The 17,823-nt window shown below is 39.6% G+C and overlaps 2 protein-coding genes across 2 annotated transcripts in view; one reads left to right on the top strand and one right to left on the bottom strand.

The window, feature by feature from the left end:
- The window catches only part of LOC308491965 (butyrophilin-like protein 3), a gene marked incomplete at both ends in the record, with an annotated part of 100,582 nt that overhangs the window by 4,544 nt on the left and 78,215 nt on the right, over positions 1–17,823 (bottom strand). Inside the window, 1 exon segment of the mRNA XM_081036192.1 lies at positions 241–516. Coding sequence (XP_080892318.1) covers positions 241–516 — 276 coding nt within the window.
- On the top strand, positions 1,756–2,301 carry LOC308491734 (dnaJ homolog subfamily C member 15-like). Its single transcript, XM_081035742.1, has one exon. The coding sequence runs from the start codon at positions 1,758–1,760 to the stop codon at positions 2,202–2,204; it is 447 nt and encodes a 148-aa protein (XP_080891868.1). The 5' UTR covers positions 1,756–1,757; the 3' UTR covers positions 2,205–2,301.

Below are 17,823 nucleotides of genomic sequence, written 5' to 3'. Positions count from 1 at the left end.
ATTTTGGAGGTTGCATCAGAAAGATAACCACACTTGTAAACAATTGTGATTGTAAACAATTGTTTCCACCTAATCAAATTTTATGCTATTACCTTAATATCTCATAGACCTTAGACTTTCAAAACTAATCATTAAAATTGGACAATACTACACAACAACCCTATGATAGAGCATGGTTTTCTCCCTCTGGGCTACACAAATATGAACCCCTCCCCCCCGTTCTTCCTCTTCCCCACTCACCCCTTATCAATATGCTGGATTCCACCTCTTGGCTCTGGTCAGGATACTGGATAGAACATGATATGCTCCCAGCATTTTCTTGGACTATAAGGGAAGTCTCCACATCAAACAGGCCATGTCTGTCTGCATTCACCTTTGAGTATGAGGGCAAATCATGTCCTTGTGGGCCTTTCCACTTCACTGTGGGCTGGTGAAACCAGCCTGAGGAATTGCAGAGCAGCTGGATGCCTCCATCAACATACCCCATGATAGAAACCAGAGGAGCTGAGCCCAACCCTTGGGAGAAAACAGGAAAGGGATGAAAGCAAAGATCATCTTCCAAGGCCACAGAAGTTCTGAGCCAGATTCATAAAGCTCATAGAAATAAACATCCCACACTCCTTCTCTCCCTCATTTTCTCTCACAGACACATACACACTTATAACACTGCTGTAAGCCCTTCCAATGGTCTTTGTTCAGTTAACACGCATTTAACAACTGCTATAAACCTGCATATTCCTAAATACTAGATATGATATGAATAAGACAGAGCTCCTTCTAATGAGGAACTTTGCAGGAGCTCAGCTGGGGAAGAGAGATCCAAACTGCCAGCTGTTAGATCAGCTAATTAAAGCAATAATGAGCCCAAATCAAATAGCAGTGAAGCCTTTCATCATTTATTGTCCTAGTACATTCACACGATGACTCCTCCCTCCTCCATTTCCCCCATGAACTGGCGTGCTAGTCTAAGGTCAAGTGTATCTGTGCAGAGGAGGGGGTTGTGTCACTCTTGAGAGTGCTCTGCACAAAAGACTTTAACAGTTTCATGGACTGTGAGGTTGGGAAGTGGGCAAGGGGAAGAGCTAGTTGTGGAAAATTATAGGGTGCTGAGTCAGAGTGGGGAACAATGTCTTCAAGCTTTCCCCCTCCTCTTCCTGATAAGGAGCCCTTGACAGTGGCACCTGAAGAAGACTCTGCCCCAGGCAGAGAGACCTAGGAATGAAGGCACCTGGGCTAGCAATGCAAATACCATGTTTCCCTCCAAAAAAGACCGGGTCTTTCATTAATTGTTGCTCCTTTAGGGCTTATTTTCAGGGGATGTCTTATTTTTTCATGTAAAACAATCTACATTTATTTAAATACAGTCATGTCATCTTCTTCTGGAACATCGTTATAACATACTAAATGTGTCTGTCTGGCTGAGATCTTAACTGGGGATTATTTTCAGGGTAGGTCTTATTTTGGGGGAAACATGGTATGTGTAAGAGCATGAACTGGCAGAGGCATGAGAGTCGTTGACTACAGCTACTCAATATACTGAAGGCATTGGTTGTGCAGCAAGGCTATTGTGGGGCAGGCAGCTTTTTCTCTTGAGGCCTGTCAAGTAAAGACTTTCTAATTGCCTATGGTCAGATCTTAAAAATCAGTAGGATTTTCACCAGGAACCAGACTCTCAGAATTCACTGAGTAAACAGTGAGAAAACTAAACAAACGCATTTCATTGTGAAAAGTGCAACTATGAAAGTACAGGCACAGCCATGGCCGCCCCAGGCCGCGTGGCCGCCGGCGAGGGCCTGCGCGACGCCGAGTACTCGCTGCCGCGCCCCGCGGGGCCGGGCGCGGAGCCCCACCGGGGACTGGCAAGAAGTTTGATAGCTGTAGGACTGGGTGTCGCAGCTTTTGCATTTGCAGGTCGCTTTGCATTTCACATCTGGAAACCTCTAGAACAAGCAATCACAGAAACTGCAAAGAAGATTGCAACTCTTAGCCTGTCATCCTACTATAAAGGAGGGTTTGAACAGAAAATGAGTAGGCGAGAAGCTAGTCTTATTTTGGGTGTAAGCCTATCTGCTGGCAAGGCCAAGATTAGAACAGCTCACAGGAGAATCATGATTTTGAATCACCCAGATAAAGGTGGATCTCCGTACTTAGCAACCAAAATAAATGAAGCAAAGGACTTACTGGAAGCAACCACCAAACAGTGACTACGTTGAAGGAGAGAAGGGAGGGGGACTTAAAACAAAGTCCTGAAAATTAGCCTAAACCACCCCTGTATTAATTGCATATATGTGCTGACCAAAAATAATAACTTATTCCACTATTAAGGTATATAATAAAAGATTAATAATCAAAAAAAAAAAAAAAAGAAAGTACAGTTAAGGAACGAGGTCAAGGAGATAGTGATTAACTGTTAGGGGGTGTTGCACTTTCCTGGAGGAGACATTTGTATCCTCCTGTGTCAAATGAAGGGGAATTTTATAGGTGGACAAGTCAGAAAGAGGGAGAAGCATGCCAGACAGAAGGTCAGGTAGATACCATGGTGCAAAAACCAGACATGGAAGCTCAACTGACTACAGTAGACCAGGGGACCTGAGTGATAAACTTAGACAAGGTGATTGCCTACTGAAATTGAAGCTTCAAATAGGATTCAGGGTCTTATAACATAATAGCCGAAATATCCAGTTTTCAATTAAAAATTAGCCATCATGCAAAGAAACAGAAAACTGTTACCTTAAATGATAATAGATAATTGACTCATGCCAACACAGAGATAAATTAGACTGGATTATCTTACAAAGACTTTTCAATAGCTATCATAAAAATCTCTCAACAAATGAATTCAATTTATCTTGAAGAGAATGGAAAATAAAATACCTCACCAGAACATAGAATTTATTTTTAAAAAAAACAAATGGGAGATTGACATCATAGGAATGGCGGCAGCGGGGCACATTTTCTGAGTTCTCCTCCGGATCTTATTACAAACGGGACATATAACCCATCAAACAACTCTTTGCTCATCACGCAGAACAGCTAAGAGACTCCTAAGAGACTCGTGGAAGGATTACTTGAAGGTGCGCAAATTGGGCGAGCAGGGGAAGAAGAAAGGGAGTGGAGTGGAAACGCGTGGTCTCGTGGTGGAATTAGGGCGGCGGCGGCGGCAGCGGCGGTAAACCGCAGCTCTAAAGACACAGGGAGATATAGAACACGCAGAACAGCGGGGAGACTCGTGGAGGAATTACCTGAAGGTGTGCGCGGATTGCAAGCAGGGGAGGAGGCAAGACAGCGAAGTGGAAGCGCGCCCCCCCACCCCCACCCCCACCCCCGTGGAGCCGAGGCCAGCGGCAACCGCCGCCGCGGCGCCCAGGACGACGAGCGCAGACTCGTGGAAGGTTTGCTTTGGAGTGCGCTAGTTAGGCAAGCCGGGGAGGAGAGAGGGGCACGAAGTGAAAACACTAACCCCCACACAGCGGAGCCCAGGCCGTACAGCAACCGCTGCGCTGCGCGGCTCCCAGGATGGAGCGGAGACTCGTGGAGGTTTGCTTTGAGGTGCGCTAGTTGGGCAAGCGGGGGAGGAGCTAGGAGGGCAAGAGGAGCGTGCCCATAGGAGCAGCGGCAGGCAGCACCCGGGGCTCTAGAGTCCCAAGGGAGCCCAGGGTGCAGCGGAGAGCACAGGGTCCAGGAGGTGGGCTCTTTCCCTGCGTCCCACAGCTGATCGCTTCCGCCGGGGCGGGCAGCTCGTGGGCCCTAGGGCAGACAAAGAACTCAGACGCCACACCTGGGCCCGTCACCGCGCTTTTCGAATCCTCCCCCCGCCCTTCCAGAGACTTAAACTGACCCCTGAACTGAGGAGTAGTGTCAGATTACAGAGGGGCGTCTGTGCTCAGGCACTGGGAAGATTGGCAGCCAGCTCTGACCTTCGGAAGAGGCTGGGAGGAGGGGATTTTCGCTGGACGAGGAGAGAGGAGACTCCCACACCTCCAGCCACCACCTTTTCAGGCCTGCGGGAGGAGTGTGACGTGGCTGGCCTGGGAGGGAGAAGACCCCTCCATCCCCAGCGCCCACCCTTTCTGGCTGGCCTGGGGCGGGGCAAGGGCAACCGCGGAAGCACTCCCTGAGTTCAGCAGTAAGCGGCAGACGCAGCTCCCGGCTTTCAGCAGCTTAGAGATCTCCCGCCCGCCCCCTCCCACACACCCACGGAAGGAGGGCCCTAAGACTCAGGAGTACTGGGCACAGGGCTGGTGGAGCTACTCTCAGCGTGCATTTGTGCAGGAAAGGACAGAAACTGCATCGTCTCTCTGAAAACTGTCATCCAGACCCCTCAGCCCCTCGCATTTAAATCTACACTCCCAAATTCACTCTGGGCACCAGGTGACTAGCGCTGCCTGCGCACTAGGCAGGGAACTCTTTGGCACAGCGGAGGACAACCTGGACATTACTTGGTGGGCTTAAGCCAAGACTGGTGCTGCGTTCTGTTTTGCTTTGCTTGGTGGTTTTTGTGTTTTTTTTTTTTTGTTTTTTTTTTTGGTTTTTTTTTTCTCTTTTTTCTTTTCTTTTCTTTTTCTTTTTTTTCTTTCTTTTCTTCTTTTTTTTTTCTTTCTGCTTGTTGTGATTTGCTTTGTTCTGTCTTTATTTCTTTCATATCTTTGCCTATGTTGAGTGGGGATTATCGGTTGTATTTTACATGTGAATGTACTTGATTTGTTTTCTTTGTTGTTGTTGTACTTGGTAACTTGATTTGTGCTGAAACTGCCCTAACAGGGCCCAGCTTAAGAGGCACAAGATTCAACATATCCAGAAGCCAACTCTGGACCAAACCAGAGTACTACCGGGTTTGACCTACAAGTCACACACCCAGAGGGAATTCTCTGAAGGCACAAGACCCCATAGAGGCCAAACCTCATTTAAGTGGCCAACCTTCACCCAGCAGAACACCCTGCGGTGGGCAGAGCCAAGTTTCACAACTAGACGGCCTAGGAGTTAAACCCACCTACTCACAAGCAAAAAGCAATTAAAGTTCTTCTTGAACAGGACGATATACTAAACACACGAACCACCTGTGGAGCACATGCAGAGAACAACGAAGTAGTCCAAGTCAAATATAAAGGACACATAATACATAAGATAACCCAGCAAGAACTAAGAGCTCTAGGGGATCTTCCTACTACATCAAAGCAAACACAGAGAGTCAGTCAGAATGGGGAGACAAAGAAACATGTCCCAAATAAAAGAACAGAAGAAACCTCCACAACTGGAACCAAATGAAGCAGAGGTAACCAACATGTCAGAGACAGAGTTCAGAACACTGGTAATAAGAATGTTTAAGGAGCTTAGAGAAGACATAAAGAAGGATATAGAAATCATAAAGAACAACCAGTTAGAACTAAAAAAGGATGTAGAAATCTTAACGAACAACCAGCTAGAACTAAAGAACACAATTACCCAAATTAAGAACTCACTTGAAGGAATGACCAGCAGGTTAGATGAAGCAGAGGATCGAATCAGCGACTTAGAAGACAAGTTAGCAGAGATCACTCAAACTGAACAACAGAAAGAAAAAGGAATGAAAAACAATGAAGATGGGTTAAGAGGAATAACCCATCCCTCTTGATGTTATCTCTGGGATAACATCAAGCGCAACAACATGCGCATCATAGGAATACCAGAAGGCGAAGAGAAGAAGCAAGAAATTGAGAACATATTTGAGGTAATAATGTCCGAAAACTTCCCTAACCTGATGAAGGAAACCAACATACAAGCCCAGGAAGTGCAGAGAGTTCCAACCAGGATAAACCCAAACAGGCCCACACCAAGACACGTTATAGTTAAAATGGCAAAGCTTAAAGACAAAGAGAGAATCTTGAAAGCAGCAAGAGAAAGGCAGAAGGTTACATACAAGGGAACTCCCATAAGACTATCAAATGACTTTTCTACAGAAACATTGAAGGCCAGGAGGGAGTGGCAGGAGATACTCAAAGTGATGGAACACAAAGGCCTACAACCTAGATTGCTTTATCCAGCAAGGCTACATTTAAAGTTGATGGAGAGATAAAGAGCTTCCCAGAAAAGAACAAACTGAAAGAATTTATTACAACCAAGCCAGCATTGCAAGAAATACTAAAAGGACTTCTGTAAATAGAAGAAAGATGAAAACAATTTACTACAAATTTAAAAATGGCAATAACTATGTACCTATCAATAATCACTTTAAATGTAAATGGATTAAACGCTCCAATCAAGAGACATAGGGTGGCTGAGTGGATAAGGAAACAAGACCCTTGTATATGCTGTATACAAGAGACTCATTTCAGATCAAAAGACACACACAGGCTGAAAGTGAAGGGTTGGAGTAACATATTTCATGCAAATGGAAGCAAAAAAAAAGCTGGAGTTGCAATACTTATATCTGACAAAATAGACTTTAAAATGAAGAACATATTAAAAGACAAAGATGGGCACTATATAATAATAAAGGGGTCAATCCGACAAGAGGACATAACTCTAGTAAACATCTATGCACCTAACATAGGAGCACCTAAATATATAAAACAGGTATTGATGGACATAAAGACAGAGATCAACAGCAACTCTATCATAGTAGGGGACTTCAAGACACCTCTGACAACAAGGGACAGGTCCTCCAGACAGAAAATCAATATGGAAACAACAGCCTTAAATGATACTTTGGAGCAGTTGGATTTAATTGATATTTTCAGAGCATTTCACCCCAATGCTGCAGAATACACGTTCTTCTCAAGTGCACATGGAACATTCTCTAAGACAGATCATATGTTAGGACACAAAACAAGCCTTGATAAATTTAAGAAAATTTTAATCATACCAATTGTCTTCTCTGACCACAGTGCTATTAAATTAGAAATGAACTACAGGGGAAAAAAACCAGGAAGATACACCAATTCATGGAGGCTAAATAACATGTTGCTAAATAATGAATGGGTCAAGCAGCAGATCAAAGAAGAAATCAAAAGATATCTTGAGACAAATGAGAATGAGAACACGACGACCCAAAATCTATGGGATGTTGCGAAACAGTCCTAAGAGGGAAGTTCATAGCACTGCAGGCCTACCTAAAGAAACAAGAAACATCACTAATTGACAGTTTATCTTCACACTTAAGGGATCTGGAAAAAGAACAGCAAAATAAACCCAAAGGGAGCACAAGGAAGGAGATAATAAGGATCAGAGCAGAAATAAATGAAATGGAAACCAGAAAAACAATACAAAAGATCAATGAATCCAAGAGTTGGTTCTTAGAGAAGATAAACAAAATTGACAAACCTTTAGCCAGACTCATTAAAAAAAGGAGAGAGAGGACCCAAATTAATAAAATCAGAAATGAAAGAGGAGAAGTGACAACAGACACCACAGAAATACAAAAAATTTTAAGAAATTACTATGAGCAACTATATGCCAACAAATTTGACAACTTTGAAGAAATGGACAATTTTCTAGAGGCGCACAACCTTCCAAGGCTAACTCAAGAAGAAACAGAGAACCTAAATAGACTGATTACCAGCAGGGAAATTGAATCAGTAATCAACAATCTCCCAACAAACAAAAGCCCTGGACCAGATTGCTTTACAGGTGAATTTTACAAAACGTTCAAAAAGAATTATCACCTATTCTCCTCAAGCTCTTCCAAGAAATCCAGAAGGAGGGAAGACTCCCAAACACTTTTTACGAAGCCACTATCACCTGATCCCCAAATCAGACAAAGACACCACAAAAAAGGGAAAACTACAGGCCAATATCTCTAATGAAGATAGATGCAAAAATCCTCAACAAAATATTAGCGAACAGAATTCAGCAATACATTAAAAAGATCATACACCATGATCAAGTGGGATTCATCCCTGGTATGCAGGGGTGGTTCAACATCCGCAAATCAATTAATGTGATACACCACATTAACAAAATGAAAAATAAAAATCACATGATCATATAAATAGATGCAGAAAAAGCATTTGATAAAATACAGCAACCTTTTATGATAAAAACCCTTAAGAAAGTGGGAATAGAGGGATCATATCTTAACATAATAAAGGCCATATATGACAAACCCACAGCTAACATCATACTCAATGGGGAAAAGCTAAAACCATTCCCCCTAAGATCAGGAACAAGACAAGGTTGCCCATTCTCTCCACTTCTATTCAACATAGTGCTGGATGTTCTAGCCACAGCAATCAGACAAGAGAAAGAAATAAAAGGCATCCAAATTGGTAAGGAGGAAGTAAAATTATCATTATATGCAGATGATATGATCCTATATATAGAGAACCCTAAAGACTCCACCAAGAAACTATTAGAACTGATAGATGAATTTAGTAAAGTAGCAGGATATAAAATTAATATTCGGAAATCAGTTGCATTTGTATATACCAATGATAAAATAGCAGAAGGAGAAATTAAAAAAACAATTCCATTTACAATTGCTCCAAAGACTATAAAATATCTGGGAATAAATCTAACCAAAGATGTAAAAGATCTGTACTCAGAAAATTATAAGACACTGAAGAAAGAAATGAAAGAAGACATAAATAGATGGAAACACATTCCATGTTCATGGATAGGAAGAATTAATATAGTTAAAATGTCCATACTGCCTAAGGCAATATACATATTCAACGCAATTCCTATCAAACTACCAACAACGTTTTTCACAGAAATAGAACATATAATCCTAAAATTTATATGGGACCATAAAAGACTCCTGATAGCCTCAGCAATCTTGAGAAATAAGAACAAAGTGGGAGGTATAACGATACCTCATTTCAAACTATACTACAAGGCTACAGTAATCAAAACAGCATGGTACTGGCATAAAAATAGACACATAGATCAATGAAACAGAATAGAGAGTCCAGACGTAAATCCATGCCTATATGCCCATCTAATCTACGACAATGGAAGCAAGAATGTACGATGGCGTAAAGACAGTCTGTTCAATAAGTGGTGTTGGGAAACCTGGACAGACACATGCAAGAAAATGAAGTTGGACCACCTCCTTACACCATATACAAAAACAAATTCAAAATGGCTTAAAGACTTAAATGTAAGATCTGAAACCATAAAATATCTAGAAGAAAATATAGGAAGAAACTTCATGGACATTACCCGGAGTAAGATTTTCACTGATATATCCCCTCGCGCGAGGGAAGTAAGAGAAAAAATAAACATGTGGGATTACATCAAACTAAAAAGTTTTTTCACAGCAAAGGAAACCATCAATAAAACAAAAAGGGATCCTACTGTATGGGAAAAGATATTTGCCAATGATATATCTGATAAGGGATTAATATCACAAATCTATAAAAAACTTACTCAACTCAACTCCAAAAAAACAAACAACCCAATTAAAAAATGGGCAGAGGACTTGAGGAGACATTTTTCTAAAAAGGACATACAGAAGGCAAGAAGACATATGAAGAAATGCTCAACCTCACTAACCATCAGAGAAATGGAAATAAAAACCACAATGAGATACCACCTCACTCCAGTCAAAATGGCTATCATCAATAAATCAACAAACAACAAATGCTGGCGCGGATGTGGAGAAAAGGGAACGCTAGTGCACTGTTGGTGGGATTGCAGATTAGTGCAGCCACTATGGAAAACAGTATGGAGGTATCTCAGGAATCTGAAAATGGAACTACCCTATGATTCAGTAATTTCACTCCTAGGCATCTACCCGGAGAAATCCAAAACTCCAATTCAAAAATCTGTATGCACTCCTATGTTTATTGCAGCACTTTACACAATAGCCAAGATATGGAAACAACCGAAATGCCCATCGGTAGATGACTGGATTAAGAAGCTGTGGTACATTTATACAATGGAGTATTACACAGCCATAAAGAAGAAAGAAATCTTATCATTTGCAGCAACATGGATGGATCTAGAGAACCTTATGTTAAGTGAAATAAGTCAGAAAGAGAAAGACAAGTACCATATGATCTCACTTATATGTGGAATCTAAAGAAAAGACTATGTGAATGAACTAATCAGAAACAGTTTTGGGGACACAAAGAAAAAACCGAGAGTTGTTAGATGGGTGTGGGAGGGGGCGTTGGGGATAAGGGGAAAGGTGAAGGGATTTGGGAGCAGCTGGTGACCACAAGATGGCCTCAGGGTTTTTTTGAAAATTAATTTGGGTAAGGTATTCAATAATGTTGTAAAGATTTTGTTGGGTATCCGATGGACATGCGTCCTATTTGGGAGACCACCTCAGGGATACTGTGCATACCTGATCATGGCATTGTACACCAGAAGCTAAACATTAATGAATGCCAACTATAATTTTATATATATAATGTGATGGTTCAGTGTGAGGTCGGAGGGATAGTGGATGGGGGGAGAAGGGGTTCACAGTGTGAGGGATATAAATGATGAACGTCTAAGTATTACCTTGTCTTGTACACCTGAAACTAATAAATAAATAAATAAAAATAAAAAAAAATAAAAAAATAACAAATGGAAATTGTATAACTGAAAAAATATAATAACAAATAACAAAACTTATCTAATAGGCTCAATAATAGAATGGAAGTGACAGAAGATAGAATCAGTGAACATGGGAATAAATCAATAGAATTCACCAAATTAAAGCAATAGAAAAAATAGAATTTTTTTTTAAAGAGAAGCTCCCCTACCCCACCTCCAGGGACCTTAACAAAATAACATTTGTATTATCAGAGTCCTAGAAAGAGAGGAGAGAGATAGGAGGACTGAAAAAGTATTTGGAAAAATGATGGCTGATCAACTTCCAAATTTAGTGAAAAGCATACAACAACAGTTTCAAGAAACTGAGCAAATACCAAATAGGAGAAACCGAAAGAAATTCACATTTGCGTAGTTAAAAATTAAATTTCTGAAAACTAAAGATGAGGAAAAAAATTATGAAAGCAATCATTGATAAAGGATGTACTGCATATATGGAAACATCAATTTGAATCATAAATTTCTCATCAGAAACATTGAAAGCCAGGAGGTGTCACACCTTTTAAGTGATATAAGAACTGTCAACAGGAAATCCTATATCTGGGAAAAGTATCCTTTAGAAGAAAAAATCAACACATTCTCAGATGGAGGAAAATTAGAGAATTTGTTGCTAGTAAATCTATCCTTAAAGAATGGTTAAAGTGTATAGCATATGGAATATAGACAATAATATTATAATAACTATGTATGGTATCATGTGGGTGCTAGATTTATGGGGTGGTCACTTCATAAGTTATATAAATGTCTAACCACTATGTTGTACACCTGAAACTAATATAATATTGTGTAATTACTTAAAAAATAAATAAAAGTAAACCAGAAAAAATGGTTAAAGGAAATTCTTCAAACAAAAAAAAAATGATGAAAGAAGGAATGTTAGAACATTAGAAAGGAAAAAATAAACAATTGAGAGAGCAAAAATAAAATAGACTATCCTCATGAGTTTTGAAAAATCATTTGATGGTTGAAACAAAAGTTATAAACTATCTGATGTGGTGCACAAGGCAATGTTATTTCAAAAGTGGGGAGGAAAAGGGACCTAATTGAGGTTTGCACATTTTTCTTCAAGTGACAAAATGTCGATGTCAATACATAAAATATTTACATGTAACGTCCAGAGAAACTGCTAAGAAAACTATGCAAACAACATCTATTATTTTAAAATCTATTATTAATTTTTATATTTATAATTATATTTTAAATTATAATTAAAATTATAATTAATTTTTAAATCCTACCTGAAATCCCACATTCCCCTCTCTCCCTTATTTTCTCTCTCTCTCTTTCTCTCTCTCTCTGTCTCTCTCTCTCTCTCTCTCTCTCTCTCACACACACACACACACACACACAAAACACTGCTGTAAGCCCTTCCATGGTTTTGTTCATTAACACGCATTTAACAACTGCTATAAACCTGCATATTCCTAAACACTAGATGTGATGTGAATAAGACAGAGCTCCTTCTAATGAGGAACTTTTTCTCAATGAGGAACTTCCTTCTAATGAGGAGCTCAGTTGGGGAAGAGAGACCTCTACTGCCAGCTGTTAGATCAGCTAATTTAAGGAACAATGAGCCCAAATCAAATAGCAGTGAAGCCTTTCATCATTTACTGTCCTAGTACATTCACACGATGACTCCTCCCTCCTCCATTTCCCCCATGAACTGGCGTGCTAGTCTAAGGTCAAGTGTATCTGTGCAGAGGAGAGGGTTGTGCCACTCCTGAGTGTGCACTGAACAAAAGACTTCAACAGTTTCATGGACTGTGAGGTTGAGATGAGGGCGAGGGGAAGGGACAGTTGTTGAAAGATACAGGGTACTGAGTCAGAACGGGGAAAAAAGTCTTCAGGTTTTCCCCCTCCTCTTCCTGATAAGAAGGCCTTGACTGTGGTACCTGAAGAGGACTCTGCCTCAGGCCTCAGAGACCTAGGAATGAAGTTACCTGAGCTAGGAATGCAAATACGTGTAAGAGCATGACCAGGCAGAGGCATGAGAGTCACTGACTACTCCTCCACAAGATATTGAAGGCATTGGCTGTGCACCAAGTCTAGTGTGGGGCTGGCAGCTTTTTCTCTTGAGGCCTGTCAAGTGAAGACTTTGTAATTGCCTATGGTCAGATCTTAAAAATCAGTAGGACTTTCAACAGAAACCAGACTCTCAGAACTCACTGATCACTTATAAACAGGAAGAAAACTAAACAAATACATTTCATTGTGAAAAGTACAGTTATGGAAGTATGGTTAAGGAATGAGATCAAGGAGATAGTGACTAACTGTCAGGGTAAGTCACACCTTCCTGGAAGTGACATCTGTACCCTTCTGTGTCAGATAAATGGGAATTTATAGGTGGAAAAGTCAGAAAGAGGGAGAAGCATGCCAGACAGAAGGTCGGGTAGATACCATGGTGCAGATATGGAAGCTCAACTGACAACAGGAGACCAGGGACCTGAGTGGTAAACTTAAACAAGGTGATTGCCTACTGAAATTGAAGCTTCAAATAGGATTCAGGGTCTCATCACATAACAGCCAAAATGTCCATGTTTCAATTTAAAGTTACCCATCACACAAAGAAACAGAAAACTGTTATCTTAAATGATAATAGATAATTGACTCATAACATAGAGATAAATTAGATTGGAATTATCTCTCAAAGTCTTTTCAATAGCTATCATAAAAATGCTTCAACAAATGATTACACTTTCTCTTGGAAAAAAAATAGAATACCTCACCAAAATATAGAATTTATTTTTAAAAAGAACCAAATGAAAATTATATAACTGAAAAATACAGTAACAAATACAAAACCTAATGGGTTTAATACTGGAATGGAAGTGACAGAAGATAGAATCAGTGAACATGGGGATAGATCAATAGAATTTATAAAATTCAAACAATAGAAAGAAAATAGCATTTTTTTTCTTTTTAAAGAATACATTCCTACCAGGGATCTTTGGAACCTTAATAAAATAGCAAACATTTGTACCATCAGAGTCCAAGAAAAGGAGAAGGAAAGGAGGACTGAAAAAGTATTTGAAAAAAATGATGGCTGAGCAACTCCCAAATTTAGTGAAAAGCGTACGAGTAAAACAACAGTTTCAAGAAACTGTGCAAATATCAAATAGGAGAAACCCAAAGAAATTCACACTTACATAGATAAAAATTAAATTTCTGAAAACTAAAGACGAAGAAAAAAATCATGAGAGCAACCACTGAGAAAGGATGTACTACATGTATAGACATATCAATTCGACTAATAGCAGTTTCTCATCAGAAATATTGAAAGCGAGAACGTGTCACATCTTTTAAATGATAAAAAAAACTGTCAACAGGAAGTCATACATTTGGGAAAACTATCCACAGAAGGAAGAATCAACACATTCTCTCATGAAAGAAAATCAGAGAATGTGTTACTAGTCAACCTATCCTTAAAGAATGTTTAAAGGGTATAGCATAGGGAATACAGTTAATAATACTATAATAAGTATGTGTGGTATCATGTGGGTGCTAGATTTATTACTGTAATCACTTCATAACTTATATAAATGTCCAACCACTATGTTGTACAACTGAAACTAATATAATATTGTGTAATTATTTAAAAAATAAAAAATTAACTAGAAAACAAGAATGGTTAAGGAAATTCTTCAAACCAAAAAAATAAAAAATAATGATAATAAAAGAAGGAATATTAGAACATTAGGAAGGAAGAAAAAAGCAATGAAGAGAGCAAAAATAAAATACATTATCCTCATGAGTTTTGAAAATTAATTTGATTGTGGAAACAAAAGGTATAAACTATCAAACGTGGTGCTCAAGGCAATGTTATTTCAAACTGGGGAGAAAAAAGGACTTCAATAAAATTTCCATATTTTTTTAAAGTGACAAAGTGTTGCTGCCAGTAGATTGTGATAAAATATTTATGTATATTATAATATCAAAAGTAACTGTTAAGAAAACTATACAAAGTGATATGTTCAAAACACTAGTCAAGATGGACTCTTAAAAAAAAGTTCTTATAACTTACAGAGTCAAAAAGAGAGACAGAGAGAAAGAGAGAAACAAATGAAGGAGAAACAGAGGAAGCAAGCAGAAACGAATGGCATATGTAAACCCTAAATATCAATAACTATTAAATGTTAATTATCTAAATGAATTAATAAGTTAACCAATGAGAAGATGAAATTGGCAGAATAGGTTTCTAAAAAAATACCCAAGTATATGCTCCCTATAAGAAACTCATGTCAAATATAGTGATATAGGTAAGCAAAAAGTAAAAGGATATGAATAAATAAATACATATACTGTTGGTGGTCACCCTCCAAGAACAGGATGACACCATCCTCCCAACCCCACCTCACTCAAAATTTGTGCAGATGTCAAGAATAATGACATCATACATGCACCAAGAAGGTATGATAAAATTCATTACTCACATAATGAGGCTTTCTGGGGAGACAGAGCTGGCCCTCAAAAATACGTGAAAATAGCACAAAAGAGCAAAGATAGGAGACTGGCTTGGTTTTCACTGTGGTTAGAGGTAAAATTTCCTTCACATGTCAGGCAAAGATTTCATGATTTGAACTCCTCACTGAAACCAAATGAGTGAGGGTCACAGCTTTCTTATCAGCTAGCCCAGAAGTGGGGCAAATCATGAAGGGGAAGTAGTATGGGTTAAGAGCTTGTCAGAATTAAAACACCAAAGAATAGTATCATGTCTTTACTACACAAACATGCAAACATTAATTGTTAAAAAGCAGGAGTAGCTATATTAATATGAAATAAAGTATATTTCAGAACAAAGAAAATTACAAGAGATGAAGCATTACATAATGAAAAAAGAATGAATGCGCCAAGACAACATCACAGTCCTCAATACGTATGCATCTAACAACAGAATATATTTTTTAAAAAATATAGATGAAAATGGCAGCCTGAGGTGAGCCTCTGGAAGTCTCCCATGTAATTTACAACAAACTGAAAAACTATAACTCCACAAAACACACCCCACACAGCAGACAGGCAAGAAAAAGAGGCTCACTACTGAATTAACCTAAAGATGGGCAAAATGCACCAGCAGGGAAGGAGGGAAGGGAGAAGTGCGGAGATAGAGCCGCAAGGGCACAGGATGCAGACCTAGCTCAGTGTTCCAAGCTCACTATATCCTGGAACTACTGAGCTCTGAGAGAGGGAAGTACTCGGACTGCCCGGGCTCCATTTATCGCCCACAGGGCTGAGGGGACAGCATATAACACAGCTGAACCCAGAGCTCACTGCAGAGACCTTGGAGAAAAGACTGAGGGAAGAAGGTTGAAAACAGTGGTTTAAGCCCTCACTGCCTAGCAGAAAACGAAAGTCTTAGGCACTGACACTAGCCACCCCCTCCCTACCCTCCCAGAGCTCACCCTGCCCCCACCTGCCCAGTGCTAGAAGCGGAACAGTAGCAGTGTCAGATAAAAAAAAAACAAAAACAGAATATTTGCTGTTCTGAGAACTGTGGAACAGAGACACAGATTCGCAGCCCAACTAGTTCTGGCAAAGGGGAGGGAGCTGTAAAAGCGGGACCTGCTGTGGTGGTGGTCGCAGCCAGTGCTCTGGGCCACCTCTCACAACTCACACCACCTCTGGCCCCACCTATCTGGGTGGATCCCTGCAGGATTAAACAGAACTGCTGAAACATACAGGCTCTGAATCTGCAGAAAGAGCTTTGGAACTTCAAAAGCTCTCCGCATCCCCACAGGGACATGGTGCCCTGTAACTCAGGAAAACTGTTAACAGAGGAGAAACCCGTTTCCCAGGGAATCCCCCCCATTGTGTGAGAAGCTGGAATAGTGCAGAGAAAACATAGCACTACTGTGTGCGAGAGAAAAAAAAAAGGCTACAGTCAGAGAAAAATAAAATGTTCTACCAACAAGTATTGGAAAACAAAAGAAAGACCTCTTCCTATCAACCTGTTGCAGAAGCCACTCCTGTAGATGTCTAGGAAGAGAAATAGTAAAGCAGTAATTGGCATGAATAACCATGGCAACAAGACAGCTCAGAAAGAAAGTGAAAAGTCTCCAGAAAAGGAACTTAAAGATATGGAAATATGTGACTTAAATGACAGAGAATTCAAAATTACAGTTCTGAAAAAACTCAACGAGATGCAAGAAAACACAGAAAGGCAATTTAGTGAACTCAGAAACGCAATCAAAGAAAAACATGAGCATTTTACGAAAGAGATTGAAATTTTAAAAAAGAACCAAAGAGAATTTCTGGAGATTAAAAACTCAATAGAAGAAATTAAGAATGAGATAATGAGCTTAGGTAGTAGAGTTGACCAGATGGAGAAAAGAATCAGTGACATTGAAGATAGAAACCTGGAAATTACACAGATGGAAGATGAAAGAGACTTGAGACTTAAAAGAAATGAAAGAACTCTACAAGAACTTTTTGACAATATCAGAAAGACCAATATAAGAATAATGGGCATACCAGAAGGAGAAGAAAGAGAGAAGGGAACAGAGAATATACTAAAACAAATTGTTGATGAGAACTTCCCAAATTTGTGGACAGAACTGGATCCTCGAATCCAAGAAGCAAATAGAACACCTAATTACCTCAATCCCAACAGGCCTTCACCAAGGCACATTGTATTGAAGCTGTCTAAAATCAATGACAAAGAAAGAATTCTCAAGGCAGCCAGGGAAAAGAAGATGGTAAGCTAAAATGAAAGCCCATTAGATTATCATCATATTTTTCAGGAGAAACTACAAGCCAGGAGGGAGTGGAACCAAATATTCAAACTATTAGAAAGAGAGAAATTATGAGCCAAGAATAATATATCCAACAAAGATATACTTTAGATATGAAGGAGGAATAAAGACCTTTCCAGACATAAAGAAGCTGAAGGAATTTTCTAATACACAACCTGCACTACAAGAAATACTAAAGGAGGCTATTCGACCACCATCAACAGGGACAATTTGTGGCAACATGAAAAGGGGAAGAGAAAGGCCTGAACCGGAATATGGGATTGGAGAAACTAAGTGTGCTGAAGAAAATGAAATACTCTAAATATCAAACTTTCTTTTACATAAACTTAAAGGTAACCACTCACAAAATACCATATGATCCAGTAATTCCACTCCTAGGCATCTACCCGGAGAAATCCAAAACTCCAATTCAAAAATCAGTATGCACTCCTATGTTTATTGCAGCACTTTACACAATAGCTAAGACATGGAAACAACCGAAATGCCCATCGGTCGATGACTGGATTAAGAAGCTGTGGTACATTTATACAATGGAGTACTACGCAGCCATAAA

The sequence above is a fragment of the Rhinolophus hipposideros genome (assembly GCF_964194185.1).
Source record: "Rhinolophus hipposideros genome assembly, chromosome: 23".
Lineage (NCBI taxonomy): Eukaryota > Metazoa > Chordata > Mammalia > Chiroptera > Rhinolophidae > Rhinolophus > Rhinolophus hipposideros.
This window is presented reverse-complemented; position numbering and strand designations above follow the sequence as displayed.